Source organism: Lepus europaeus, chromosome X (genome assembly GCF_033115175.1).
Source record: "Lepus europaeus isolate LE1 chromosome X, mLepTim1.pri, whole genome shotgun sequence".
Lineage (NCBI taxonomy): Eukaryota > Metazoa > Chordata > Mammalia > Lagomorpha > Leporidae > Lepus > Lepus europaeus.
The window spans coordinates 126,865,164-126,880,078 of NC_084850.1; the positions used below are offsets into that span (position 1 = coordinate 126,865,164).

Consider the following 14,915-nt stretch of genomic DNA (forward strand, 5'->3'; position numbering starts at 1 on the left):
TGGCAGTTTTGGCCATTTGGGGGGAGTGAACCAGTGAATGGAAGATCTATCTTTCTCTCTCTCCCTGCAATTCACCTGCCTTTTAAGGATTTACTTATTTCAAAGAATTCACTATCATCACCCAAAATTAAAAAATGTACTTCTTTCCAATCCTCTCCTACCACTCCCACATCCTTTTGTCACTCCTGAATGTACCTCCCATGGCCCAACACTACCTGACCCGCTTCACTTCTTGTCCTCTGCTAGCAGGCCTTGTGTCACCACACTTGTCAGTGGGTCTGCTGCCTTGGCCTCAAGCTAGTTTTCCAAGTGTAAAGTCATGCCCACATATTAATAATAGCAGGTTCAGGGGCCGGCGCAGTTGCGCAGTGGGTTAACGCCCTGGCCTGAAGTGCTGGCATCCCATGTGGGCGCCGAGACCCGGCTGCTCTACTTCCCATCCAGCTCTCTGCTAAGGCCTGGGAAAGCAGCAGCAGATGACCCAAGCCCCTGGGCCCCTGCACCCATGTGGGAGACCCTCCTGGCTCCTGGCTTCGAATCGGCGTAGCTCTGGCCATTGCGGCCAATTGGGGAGCGGATGGAAGACCTCTCTCTCTCTCTCTGCCTCTCCTCTTTCTGTGTAACTCTTTCAAATAAACAAATAAATCTTTAAAAAATAATAATACCAGGTTCAGGCAGCAGGTGCTATATTGGGTCTCTTTTCTGAAATGGGAAAAATCTAATTCTACTGACCTATTAAAATAGTGTTCTAACAATAGTGGGACCAGCCAGCGCCGTAGCTTAACAGGCTAATCCTCTGCCTTGCGGCGCTGGCACACCGGGTTCTAGTCTCGGTTGGGGCGCCGGATTCTATCCCGGTTGCCCCTCTTTCAGGCCAGCTCTCTGCTATGGCCCGGGAAGGCAGTGGAGGATGGCCCAAGTGCTTGGGCCCTGCACCCGCATGGGAGACCAGGAGAAGCACCTGGCTCCTGGCTTCAGATCAGCACGCTGCGCCGGCCGCAGCGGCCATTGGAGGGTGAACCAACGGCAAAAAGGAAGACCTTTCTCTCTGTCTCTCTCTCTCTCTCACTATCCACTCTGCCTGTCAAAAAAACAAAACAAAACAAAAAATCTGTGGGGTTGGCCAAGCCCCAGAGAGCTACAGAATTGTATTGCAGCATCTTTGAGTTCCTTGCTCTAAGACTCTTTAAAAAAATAATAAAAAATAATGGGACCATCATTTTATTTTTCACATCAGACACAAGAAAGCATCACCAAACAGTTTGAGAGGATGAGGAGAATTCATGTCTATTAATGCTGCTTTTAACCTAGATACCCAAGAGAAATATTTGTTAAGATTATCTAGTCCCAACATGACTATAACTCCTTTTATTCTACCTTACTTACTGATTTTCTTACATGCCAATCCAAAAGGAAAATAAAATTAAGCGTATTAAAGAACATTGGTTTCATACCGCTTGTTCCTACCTTGCAGGAAGAATGTTATGTTGACACAAATTGTACCTCGAAATGGACACTGTGTATTTCATTTTTAATGTTTTGTTTATTACAAACTCACCATAAATGAACTCATTTCCCTGATGAAGTAGAAGCCTTTCATAAAAGCAACAGAATAACTAACCAGGAGATCTCTCTTCTATAATTCTAGTCAATATAAGCTCACCTTTGATTTAGAATGCTACCCACAGATACATTACCAAGCTGTTATCCAGTTTCTTAGAGAATTTAAGTTGTTCTTCTACCACGGGCCATTCCACAGGCTGTGTATCCAAGAATCTTCTATAAAGTTTCATGGAAGCTAGGCAAAATCATCTTTATTCCCCCATCTAACACACTACAGAGTGGGAACAGAAGAAAGCTTCGGACTTGCAACTTTACAAACAACTTTTTTGCTTTCCTCAGGTCAACTTCATAATGACGAGGTGAGAAATGTAATAGGCTGTGTATCATTTACGGTGGAAATGAAGTCATCGCTACTGCTCAAGGCCATGCCATTACAGAGAGATAAATGACACAGAGGGACAGAAGTAAAAACAGACCAGGAGATACCTTTGTTCCTTGAGATCAGAAGAGGGGACTGGGCTGAAATAAAACAACAGAACACATGAAATGTCTGTTTTGTAATTTTAATTGAAGCATTGCTATTCATTTTTTAACTCTCTCTTATAAGCACCAAATTTTAACATCTAAGTCAATTTTGGGGGAAACACCATCAAGAACTTCCCTCCGAAACGAAACAATGATGCTCATTCCTCTAAACATGGAAGGTCTAGCAAAACCAAGGGGGGAAAAAAAAGCCCACACAGAAATAAAAAGTAACAAAAATCACATTCTAGGGGTCAGTGCATTTCATAGTCTTCGCTGTGCTGTCTCATCATCCTTCAGCTGACTTTCAAAAAATAACACCCTAGCTCATCAAAATATACATTTTCCATTGTTTTTAAATTAAAAATAATTAAAAAAAAAAAAAAGAAAACTTGCAGGAATTCACAATCAATTGCCTGACTCGTTCCGATGGCATGGACAGCGTGTGGCGGTCAGGAACGCGAGTTGCAGCACACATGAGTAGGGGATACTATTTGTCTTCAAGGTTTCGCTTTCTTCCAAACAGTATAAAATACCCACCTGGGGAGGGAGTCAAGGATTCACAGCAGGAAATTCAAAGAACACATTTGCTTGCTGGCCTCTTTGCAGCCTGGGATGCCCTAAGGCGGGGGTTCTCAGCAGACCTTAAAAGGCCAAAGGCAGGCAAGGATTCTCTCAGGTAACACTATGGCTTCCTAAGTCTCAAAAGATTTAGGGAAGGGCGCGAGGGGCAGGGGAGGCAGGCAGGTACGGGAGCGGAAGAGGAGGAAGCAGGGAAGAGAAAGAAGACGAGGTTCTCGTCTCTGCTGCCTGCAGGGTGCCAGGCTGTGTCCCAGTGTCACAGCAAGGAGAAGCGGACGCAGCCACTGCGGAAGAGGCAGGTGTGACCCGCAGGCTGCGGTCTGCCTCTGAGAAGGAAATGCAGTACAGACTTGCAGCAAGGCCCTCGTGTCAGCTTTGCCCCGCGTTCTTGATTTCTCTGGATTAACTTCACTGAGTGGAACCAGCGGCGATCACTCCTGGGAACCTGGCAGGCCCCAGCCTGACTTTTGTCTTGATTCCCACTGCACCTGGCAAGCCAGGTCATTCTAACATCAGAGCAGAATGCGGTTCTTCAGAACTTTGCCCTGCCACAGGTGGGGCGGTATGTCTTAGACTAGGATTTCTCAAGCCTTTCGTATGCACATACATCCCCAGGAAGACAGGGAGAACAGGCCCCGGTCCCGGCATTTCTGATTGGGCTGCAGGTCAAGGTGCGGCTTGAGAAGCAGTACGCCTGGCTGCCTAGCTAGTTCCCAGCACAGGCCAGGAGACGCCTTCTGACTGCTGGTGCTTGGTCATTAAAAGCACCTGGGAAGCTGGGGCAGGCCACACCCTAGAATCTGAGAGCAGGGCCACAGAATCAGGCGGTTTTTCTTTGGCGGTGTCAGGATTCCAACGTGCCGCCGAGTTTCAGGTTGTCGTTTATGTGTTACACAGATGCTTCCACTTATTACTGGCATTTCAATGTTAACCTGGCGTAGGATTTACTGGCAACACAAGGTCACAGTGAAAGGATACAACTCCAAGTACGAAGGGACACAGACCGTCTCCTTTGAGAATTCCACAGGACAATACAGGCGTCCAAGCTGTTCTTCGTAGAGCGACAGCGCTTCCGTCAAGTTGACACAGTTGCCCTAAATCAGAGAGAGAGGAGCAAGCAATGGGAGGCTGGAGTCCCACCGAGGAGGGCCCTCACAGGAACAACTGGAGCTCTGATAAAAGTTCACCTCGAAAATGAGACACGGCTCTGCACTGCTTTCTATTTACAGACCCGTTAGGTCATTATCCTTCTCCCTCATTTGCCAAGCCGTTTCAAACGATTAGAGTAGGAAGCGGTAGAAGGCAGTGAGACCAATTTCTCATTAGCGACACAGTTCATTGTATCAACACCATGCAAGGATTCAGCAAGGATTCATACACATAACCCATTCAATGAATTTCCTCAATAATGGTCACCATTGTGTAGAAAATCAAGTGTCAAAAAGATAATGCTCTTGACTTCCAGAACGGTTTAAACAGCAATCCTAGGAATCTAAAATGTTGCCACAGAACTGTACACACTCTCCATGCTGTCCCAAGTCTCTGGTCAAAGCATAAACAAATCCAAGTTGACTCGGAACACATATGCCAAGGGTATCAACCAACTTGCACTCCTTATCAAAAACTTTTTCTTGACTTCGTTGTTTTTAAACTTTTCTTCTTTTCCAGTCACTTTTTCAGTCTCCTGAGCAGCTAGGGGTGGTCAATAAGATACAGCAGAAGTCTGCTGGGGGCTTCTGGGAAGCTTTTCATACTGAACAATGAATGAGATAGACAGTGTTCCACCCCTTCAACTTCTCTGCAGCCTATAGCCTGGATGTAACACCTGGGGCTGCAGCAGCCATCCTGTGGCCATGAGGAAAACAAGGAGAAAAGAACCAGAGGTGCTGGCCAAGACATATAGCAGAGCTGCATCTCTCAACCTTTAATGAGCATCTGAGTCATGGGAGATCTTGTTAAAATGCAGATTTTGATTCAGGCAGGATCGGAGTAGAGTGTAACATCATTATAATGCAATCCCATCCCCAAGTGCTTTCATCATGGAGTCAGAAAACAAAATGGACACTTACTACTACCTATTGCCTTTTAACCTCTGCCGCTCTTAACAATCAAGAAACTACTGAACCTGCGAGCTGATTCCACTATGTCTTAAGAACTTTCCTATTAATCTGCTTCCAATCAGCCAGGTACAAAGTAAGAATATTTACAAATAAAGGCAGGCTGCGATGTAAGAACTCCTAAGAATGGCATTTCAAAACCAGCCAGCCAGCCAGCCAGCCAGCCTCGGGCAAGAGGTTAAGAACTATTGCAAGCTGGCCTTGGACTAGTTTTAACTTCTCAGCATGACGTCGTCGTCGTCGTTCAATGCCAGCCTGTTTAGTAACCCATCATCTAGGGTCCTGCAGTGGGATCTGGCCAAAGTGCCCTTGGCCAGCATATAATTTGGTTTCAACACCAAGTTCATCATGAGAGCATATAAACACCACACGTGTAATTTAAGCTTCGCAAATAGAAAACATTGCCTGGTTGTTTTTGGAACACATCACCACTGGGGAAGCTATAGATTGCAAATGCCACCAAGGTGCACGGTTAAATGTTTTCCTTACCATCTTAAAACTGACACCACGCTTTGTCTTTCTATATAGAGTACATAGGAGGACCTCATCACAGAGACTGTGGTAAAAGTTTCAATCTGTTCTTTCCCAACACTGTCAATAAGCAGTATGAAAAAAGAAAAAAAAAGCTTACCAGAAATAGAGATCTACTAAAAAAAAACCCAGGAATGTGATAGTATTTAAATAGAATGACAATATTTCTTTTCATTTTCAGAACAGTCATGGGGGATGCAAGAGAAAAATCTAACAGCAAAGAATTCAGCACCCATGAGGCATGAGAGGAAAGGACACAACAAGGAGTGGGACACACGCAGGGGCTAAACCCCAATTCAGTAACTTCAGCTCTAGAAAGTTCTACACCCACATTACGTGTAGGTAGACATTCTTATTTAACTTTACTATCTGTATTTGGTTGCATCTTTTAAATCTAAGTTAGTTGCCATATATTATTTCTTTATAAGTAAAAACTAAAAGAGAAGAGCACATCTATAAGGACATGTTTTTCATCAAGTTCAAAGGCAGGCCAAGGTAAATAATAATGACTTAGGCAATCACACTTGTGTGAACCACCTATAAAGAAAGCACATGCATAGACAGAAATGATACTAAGGAGGGGTTACTTCTAGAAGGCAGGCAGAATTAGAACAGAACAGACGGATCAAGGGTACTGGTAATGGCCCATTGTCGGGTTGGGGGGCTCAGGGATTTGGGGTGTTTTGCACCATAACTTACATGTATGTTACACCTGTATTTTTGTACACAACAGATAACCTACAGGTTTTTTCATAGAGAATGTCAGAGAGAAAAGGAGGAAGTCACGGCACTGTGGCATGGCGGGTCAAGCCACCGACTGCATCGGTGGCGTCCCAATGGGCGCTGGTTGAAATCCAGGCTGCTCTACTTCTGACCCAGCTCCCTACTAACAGCGTGGGAAAGCAGCGGAAAATGCCCTGCACCCTGATGGGAGGGCCGGAAGAAGCTTCTGCCTCCTGGCTTTGGTGGCCACTTGGGGAGTGAAGCAGCAGGTGGAAGATCTCTGGCTCTCGGTCTCTCCCTCTCTCTCTGTAACTGTGCCTTCCAAATAAAATTAATAAATCTTTAAAAAAGAAAGGAGGAAATCAAGTCCTAGGACCTATCTCTTAATCCCAAGGAGACAATTCCTCCCCAATTCAAAATCTTGCAGCTCACTGGGGCCAGCAATTGGCTCGCATCCCATCACCCACACCTTGGTTTTGTGGCACACTGCCAAGGCTGCCTACAGTGGCCCTGGTGACACTGCTAACGCCACAAACTCGCCACTGGGGGGCAGGCAGTCCCTTAGGGAACATCTCACTTTCGCGAACTGTGAATCACCACAGAACATTTTCATCCTACCATTAACCTTACTCCAGTTCTGAGCTACTCACTAAGGCGAGGGGGCGGGGCATGGCAAGAATCCTGGGTAGCTCCTGAGTGTGTCAAGTGGCAGTTACAAAAAAGGTAGTGCTGTCTCCATCCGTATGTTCTGAGTCCAGCTACCTGCTTCTTGCCCTGACCACCTCTCCTGGCCAGGCCGACACACCTTACTCCATATGGATCTCAGCGTGGCACACACTAAATGGGCAAATGTACCATGGGATTCCTGGGTGTTAGGAGACTGCTCTCTGTTTCTGTTACAAACGTGAGCATAGAAAAGCTATCAGCATGCTCATAAGTGGAGCAATTCATGGAAAAGACCATGGCCCCGGGCTTATCTACATATTTATTGTTGGTAAAAGTCAAGTTTTCAAAGCCTAAGTTACTAATGTTCAGGAACAGCGTGTGGTGCTATTCTAAGCAAGTGTTTCCACTAATCACCCTGCACCCTAAGGTAATAGGTCCCCATAGGAGGCAGTCTACCAGGCAAACATTTAGGACAAAAGCAAATGGCTACACTTTCTAGTTGCACCCACTGTCTATGACAAGGCCAGGTAGAAAAGAGTGTTGGCTTTGCAGAACACACAGCAGCCGCTGCAAGTACCCAGCACTGCTGGTGAGGACCTAGCCACAGCCACAGTGTCATGACTGAGCATGCTGTGTGCCAAGAGAATTCAACAAAAACAAGCAAGAGGCGGGACTTGCAGATCCCTGCATTAGAGGGTCAAGTCCAGCACACATTTTTAAAAATTGTTTCTAAGGATGAAAGGATAGACCTGTGCATTCGTACACAGCTGCTGCACTTGTGCTCCTTGAAGCGTCCCAGCACCTTCACCAAGCCACGGCTGCGAGGAGAAAACCAGGACAGGCTGGAGGCCCAGTCAAGGGCCTTAGAGTTGCTATGCAGTTTTCAGGATTATTAATCTCAGATTCCACGAAACATCCAGCGTACGTTCGGCTGGCAAACTCTTCCTCGGGAGGATGAAGTGAAGATCTCTACTGGCTTGTGACAATTAAATACAGTAATGCTTCATTTAAAAAAAATAACACTGGGGGGGGGGGGCGGCAGGAGTTGAATTCTTCTGTAAACTCAGAAGCATGTACAAACCAAACAGCAATACTGCCGGAGCGCTTACCACTGGCTTATGAATCGAGGAATCTGGACACCAAATATAGAGGCTGGATTGTCACAGCCTTTGTTGCCAGGACTGCTGAGGGTTTTGTAAGAGATTACATGTATATTTTTATACATTAAGAAATACGATCTTTAAACATTCTCTTAAAACTAGGAATGCTCAGGGCCAGCGCTGTGGCGTAGAGGGTAAAGCGAGAGCCTGCAGTGCCAGCATCTCATATGAGCACTGGTTTGAGTCCTGGCTGCTCCACTTCCAACCCAGCTCTCTGCTATGGCCTGGGAAAGCTGCAGAAGATGGCCTAAGTGCTTGGGCCCCTGCACCCACGTGGAGACCCAGAGAAAGCTCCGGGCTCCTGGCTTTGGCCTGGCCCAGCCCTGGCCATTGCAGCCATTTGGAGAACGAGCCAGCAGATAGAAGACCTCTCTCTCTGTCCTCCTTTCTCCTTCTCTCTAATTGTACCTTTCAACTAAATAAAAAAAAAAAAAAATGCTCTACAGATTGAGAAAAACACAATTTGCTTCCATCTGGTGGCAGGAGCTCATACTACAGCCAAAGGTTTTTAACCACATGTGGCTAGATGGGCTTTTCACAGTCTTTGTCTCCATCTAGTGGCAGCAGTTCATACTACAGCTTTCCCTGAAGTGTTTTGTAAGGTATGTTTTATTAGCATACACTATTTATACTTCTGTATAGAGTGTTATAATTTGATGCATGTATACAGTGCATAATAAATCAGGGTAACGAGCATTTCCGCCTCCGCAAATTTCACCATTTCTATGAGTCTGAAACTTTTAAACTCCAAGATAAATCTTGAGTCCCAAGTCATTAACTCAAATTCACCTACTGAAACAACCTAATTCGATGTTGCCATTTTGTCCTTATAACAGACATAAATATCAATAATCTTCATGGAAACTTCAAACTGAAAACATCTGGTTGAGATTTTTGAGGAAACTCGGGTCAGTGACATACCTGTGTGAAGTATTTCCCATCCTGTTTCAACACTTTCATAGAAAGATCAAGAATCAGTCTGAGAAACTCCCATGTGGAATCTGCATGGTAAAAAGACATTAGGTTGCATAAATATGAGCTCGCACCCAACAACAGCATCTAAAGACAAATATCCACTCTAAACTCAACAACAGAGAGGGAGGGAGTGCGGGAGAAGAGAAAGAAAGGAGCAAGAGGAGCGAGGAGCTTAAGACCAATACCGAAAGTTCGCTCCTGAGTGGCAAGAAAAGTTCAGTCTGGGTGGGGGTAATGGTGCCATGGGTTGAGCAGCTGCTTGGGATGCCCCAGCTCCTCTGCTTCTAACCCAACTCCCTGCTCATACACATGAGAAGGAAGCGGATGATGGCCCAAGTACTTGGGCCCCTGCCACCCACCAAGTGGGAGGCTCAGATGGCGTTCCTGGATCCTGGCTTTGGCCTGGCTCAGCCTTGGCTGTTAGGGCCATTTGGGGTGTCAAGCAGCAGACAAAAGAACAATCTCTCTCTCTCAAGTACAGGAAGAAAATAGAAAATAAACATTTTTTAAAAGATACAGTTATATAGCTGATGTCTCACACGCAGAGTCACACACACAAAAGCAAGGTCAAAATCAAATGTATGTCCATCAAAAAAAAACTATGTCCACTTAGGACTACTTTCACAACATCAATAAAGATATGACACAAAGGCAGTGGCTGAAATCTAAAGAAAACTGCTTTAAGGGACCAGTGCTGTGGTGTAGCGGGTAAAGCCGCCACCTGCAGTGCCAGCATCCCATATGGGTGCCAGTTCGAGTCCCGACTGCTTCACTTCTGACCCAGCTCTCTGCTATGGCCTGGGAAAGCATTAGAAGATGGCCCAAGTCCTTGTGGCCCTGCACCCGCATGGGAGACCCAGAAGAAGCTCCTGGCTCCTGGCTTTGGATCAGCGCAGCTCCAGCCATTGCAGCCAATTGGGGAGTGAATTAGCGGATGGAAGACCTCTCTCTCTCTCTCTCTCTCTCTCTTCCTGCCTCTCCTCTCTCTGTGTAACTCTTTCAAATAATTAAATAAACCTTTAAAAAATTGCGTTAAGTAAGGAAGAGCACCATCCTGAGAGAACAGGCAAGGCTCATCAGCTTGGGATCAGATTCTGTAAACTCAGCAGGAAGTCAAGTTTCTAGTGTTAACACAGAAAACACAAACCAGAAATGATTTGAAGCATGTGGTTTGAAAAGGCAAACGTCTCAGTTTTTACATGGAAAGTCATCAGTTTGTCCCCAAAAGAAACTTAACAATCACCTAATTTAAATAAATTTATATGGACTAGTGCTATGGCGTAGTGGGTAAAGCCACCGTCTGCAGTGCCAGCATCCCATATGGACACCGGTTCTAGTCCCGGCTGCTCCACTTCCGATGTGGCTCTCTGCTATGGCCTGGGAAAGCAGTGGAAGATGGCCCAAGTCCTTGGGCCCCTAACCTTCATGGGGGACCAAGAAGCTCCTGGCTTCGGATTGGCACAGCTCCGGCCGTTGCGGCCAATTGGAGAGTGAACCAGTGGATGGAAGACTTTTCTCTCTCTCTCTGCCTTTCCTTCTCTCTCTGTGTAACTCTGACTTTCAAATACATAAATCAATCTTTAAAAAAATTATAAAATAATTTAATGTCTCAGTGAGCCATTTTTACATTAACATTTGTTTCAAGTGACTGAGTTAACTGACTCATTTAGTGGTGGACTAGCAGTTAAAGTAAACCCAAATCCAGCCTCTTTCCGCCATGGGCCTCAGTTTAACTCCCTTTGAAGAATGATGAACTTCATCGAGTCACCTATCTCTAACATCCCCTTCGCCCTCACACGGTGCCAAGACAAACACTTCTGTGCAGTTTCTTAGTCAACAGAGCAGAAACGGGATCTACCTTCTTCTGGAGAAGTCGAGATTGGGACAGCTGTCAAGTCATTAATCACATAGTCAAACTCTCTCCCTTCTTTGGCGTACCTCTTCAGTACCGGAATGCAATCTTCTATGAGAACCTTCGAGAGAGAACAGGAATTTAGCATGTAAGCAAACACATGTAGTTGTCATTAACGAATAGCAGACAAATAACAGATAGTAGAGAAAGGGAAGCTGTAAGCTGGGGCTTAGATCCGCAGCACCTGTCACAGGAGCAACAAGAAAGACTTTCATCCATGTCTATGATGCTGAAAAGGAAGAGATGATTCATCTTCTGACTTCATGTAAACAATCCTAAAGGTACTAGTATTATCCCGTTTTCCCGAGAAACAAACAAGACAAGATGCAACTTGCCCAAAGGCACCTAATAAGAAAAATAAGCCAGGAAATATACCAAGGAACTATCTGAAAGTCAAGTTTATACTTTGAATTCTAATCTATACTGCTTCTCCTACTACTACCTCCATTCTGATCTTTCTATTATACTAAGCACTAAATAACTTGGCTGTTTACTGATTTATTTTTGCACCTCAGCCTTCTAAACTTTTTAAAGATATTCTTATTTATGGGCAAGGTAGAGAGAGACAGAGTGATCTTCCATTTGCTGGCTCAACCCCCAGATGGCCGCAACAGCCAGAGCTGGGCCAAGCTGAAGCCAGGAGCCAGGAACTCCATCTGGGCCTTCCATATGGATAGCAGGGGCCCAAGCACTTGGGCTTCCCCAGGTGCATTAGCAGGGACCTGGATTGGTGCTCCATGAGATGCCAGCGCTGCAAGCAGCAGTTCAACGTGCTGTGCCACAACGGCAGCCCCTCCTTTTTAAACTGTAACCTCCAGTTTTTCAATTTTCTCTAATATACTGCTGATAATAAAGTAATAGCATCCACTATCTCAGGTCATCGAGGAGAGGAGTATGGCAGTTAAGGACTGGGATTCACATACAGATGCTTTAGTAAATACAGCAGTGCCTCTGTCTGTGGTCTGCTTTCCACGGCTTCATTACCTTCAGTCAACCACAGTCCAAAACCAACGAGTGAAACATTCCAGAAATAGTAGCAGGCATGCAGCTTAATGGTTAAGACACTGCTTGGGACACCAGCATCCCAGATCAAAGTACCTGTGCTGCAGTTTTGGTTCCATTTCTGACTTCTGCTTCCTGGGAAGTAGCAGGAGACGGGTCAAGTATTTCCATCCCTGCCACACTCCTGGGAGACCTGGATCAACATCCTGGCTCCCAGCTTCAACACAGTCCAGATGTAGGAGTGAACTAGTAGATAGGAGCTTTCTCCATGTTTGCCTCTCAAATATATAAATAAAAGCTTCAAAAGGGGCTGACATTGTAGTGCAGCGATTTAACCTACCGCCTGCAATGCTGGCATCCCATGCGGGTCCCAGCTGGAGTCCCTGAAGCTCCACTTCCAATCCAACTCCCTCCTAAGGTGTCTGGGAAAATCACTGGAAGATGACCCAAGCACTTGGGCCCCTGCCATCCACTTGGGAGATCCAGATGGAGTTCCAGGCTCCTGGCTTCGGCATGGCCCAGACCTTGCTGTTGCAGCCATTTGAGGGATAAATGATAAACCAGTAGATACAGATCAATGTGTCTCTGTCTTTCTCTCTCTGTGACCCTGCCTTTAAATAATCCTTTTTTTAAAAAAATTAAGAAAAATCCAAGAAATAAATCCTATGTTAAATGACACACCAAAATCTTGCTGCATCCCAAAGCGGTATTCACTACTCGCCCTAAGTCACTCAGTAGCTGTCATCAGATCAACTGTTATGGTGCCAGAGTCACAGGACTAATGTGCAACAACCCCTATTTTACTGAATAACAGCCCCAAAGTGCAAGAGTAGTAAGTAATGCTGGTGATCTTATTACAGTACACAATCATAATTATTCTACTTCACTATAACTTGATAATTTCTTATTGTCTCATTAAACTTTAGCACACATATATAAGTACAGGGAAAAGCAAAGTTTACAGAAGATTCAGCACTGTGCAAGGATTCAGGGAGCCACGTGGACCATATCTTGAACAGGTAAGAAAGGACTCCTGTACAGGAACTAAGTTGGGGTCAGCCTCATCTTTGAGTATTAACGCTATTCGCTGAGGACACGTACAACTCTAGGCAACAGCCTGAACTAGGCAGGAGATATTCTTTTATTTTTCTAATTACAGAAAACATACTCATATTAAAAAAAAAATAACAAGTCAGAAATCAAGTACGCCACAATTCCCTAAGATAATCTATCTTGCATTTTTCTTCCATGAATGTTCTTTTACTTAGCTTCACAGCCATTATTTTTTTCAAGAATTTAATTGTCCTATTGTTTTATAACTTACTTCACTTAACGCATCACAGAAATTCAAATTATACAAACATGCAGCAGTATTAATATCGCAGCTGCCTTCAATCTACATTAATCTGGTATTAATCCTATCTGCTATGCTCCTGATTTTTCCATTTTCTCATATATTCTTATGCTCACTTGCATATTCTTTTGTGAAACTTGGATCACACATATTATTCTGAATGTGGACATTTTCCCCTAACATCTCTGAGTAATGAATATATATATATTTTAATTTTTAATTATACGAGGGCAAGTGGCCTAAACAGCTACGACTCCAGTTAAGATGCCTGCATCTCCTATCAGAATCCCTGGGTTGATTCCTTATACCACCTTGATGGCAGGTTCCTGAAGAAGCAGTGGTAACAGTTCAGTTAATTTAAGTCCTTGCTACCTGCATGAATGACCTGGACTGTGTTCATGACTTTGGTCACAGCCCCTGCCATTGGGGACATCTGGAGAGTGAACCAGTAGATGGGAGCTCTCTCAGACTCTCAAATAAATTTTTAAAATATAGTTTTAAAATTAATACTATTCCACTAACAATGTTCTACCCTGGTCAATGCCAGGCTTTGACCTCTACAAGAATAGCTCTAACAAATCTCCCTGCACTGATGCCTCTGTGTGGTTGCCAAGGTGAAAGTCACGTTTGTTTTGGTTTTGAGCTTTGGCAGTAACTGATGTTCCAACCAGCAGTGTATACAAGCACCTGTTTCCTCTCATCTTCCCTAGCACAGGACAGCATCCTTCTAAATTTTTCCGAGCTTGAACTTGAACACATGAACTTCCTGGGCCACCAAAACAGGTGAGCACCTTGTGGTATTCTTACAGGCCGACTTTCATCTGAGAGTATCACTTCATAGCCTTTACATCCCTCTTTAAATGGAACTAACCTCATTTTAAAATCTTGAGTCATAAGGGCTTTTTGTATTACTCAGGGGATGAAGGCCCTGTCATGTTTGTTACCATTTTTGTCTACTCTGCCTTCTGGCTTGGTAATGACACCCAACACCATAAACAATGTCTAAGTGTCTTGGCTTTCTTTAGAACATTTCCCAACTCCAAGAATAAACACTCTAAATTTTGCTCAATGCATTAGTTTTTGTATCTACAGCTGAAGTCACAGAAATTCCCGTTTCTAAGGTTTCTACGCTTAGATGACCAAGTTCTCACTCAGATGGATCATCTAGTACGCCCGCATGGCTTCTGAATCAACAAAACACCCTGCTCCCAGATGAACTGAAATACAGTTTAGGCCATCTATTTGTATGTGTGTAGGAATACACATTCAGATGTATTCAAGCTCCTGTGATATTCTTCTTATCTAGCAGTCTATTCCCGCATTGTATTTCCTATTTCATTACTGAACCTTATAGTAAATTAACAAAATTTAACACGTCTCCCTTCACTACGATTAATTTCTAAAGTTTTCTAGGCTACTCTTAGACAGTTTTACAAATGAACTTTAAAACCTCTAACACTCACACTCACTGGCTTGGGATTCTGATTCGAATCACATAGCTGGGAAGAAATAAACATTGTGCTATAATTTCCATGCAAGAAACCTAACATGCCTCTCCACATATTCACACTTTATTTGGTGTCTTTCAATAAGAAAACAACATAATTCCTATCAGTCTGACCATTCTTATGTTTATTCCTAGGCATTTCAGACTTGATCATTACTCTGAACGGCTTTCCTGCCCACCTCTTACCTCCACCCAAACTATCTGGTACTGAGCATAGCAGTAAAAAGTTTGAGCCTATCCAATCACTTGACCAAGTGCTTACAATGTAAACTGATTTTCTTACATTTTCTAAACATTTTTA

General features: G+C 44.3%; 1 protein-coding gene across 1 annotated transcript in view; it reads right to left on the reverse strand.

Moving 5' to 3' along the window:
• Nucleotides 1–2,112: 2,112 nt before the first annotated feature.
• Nucleotides 2,113–14,915, reverse strand: part of SMS (spermine synthase) — a 49,798-nt gene continuing 36,995 nt past the window's right edge. Inside the window, exons 8-11 of the mRNA XM_062183796.1 lie at nucleotides 10,698–10,812; nucleotides 8,786–8,865; nucleotides 3,646–3,761; nucleotides 2,113–2,625 (exon numbers count right to left, since the gene is read on the reverse strand). Coding sequence (XP_062039780.1) covers nucleotides 2,586–2,625; nucleotides 3,646–3,761; nucleotides 8,786–8,865; nucleotides 10,698–10,812 — 351 coding nt within the window. The 3' untranslated portion in view covers nucleotides 2,113–2,585. The remainder of the gene's footprint in view (nucleotides 2,626–3,645; nucleotides 3,762–8,785; nucleotides 8,866–10,697; nucleotides 10,813–14,915) is intronic.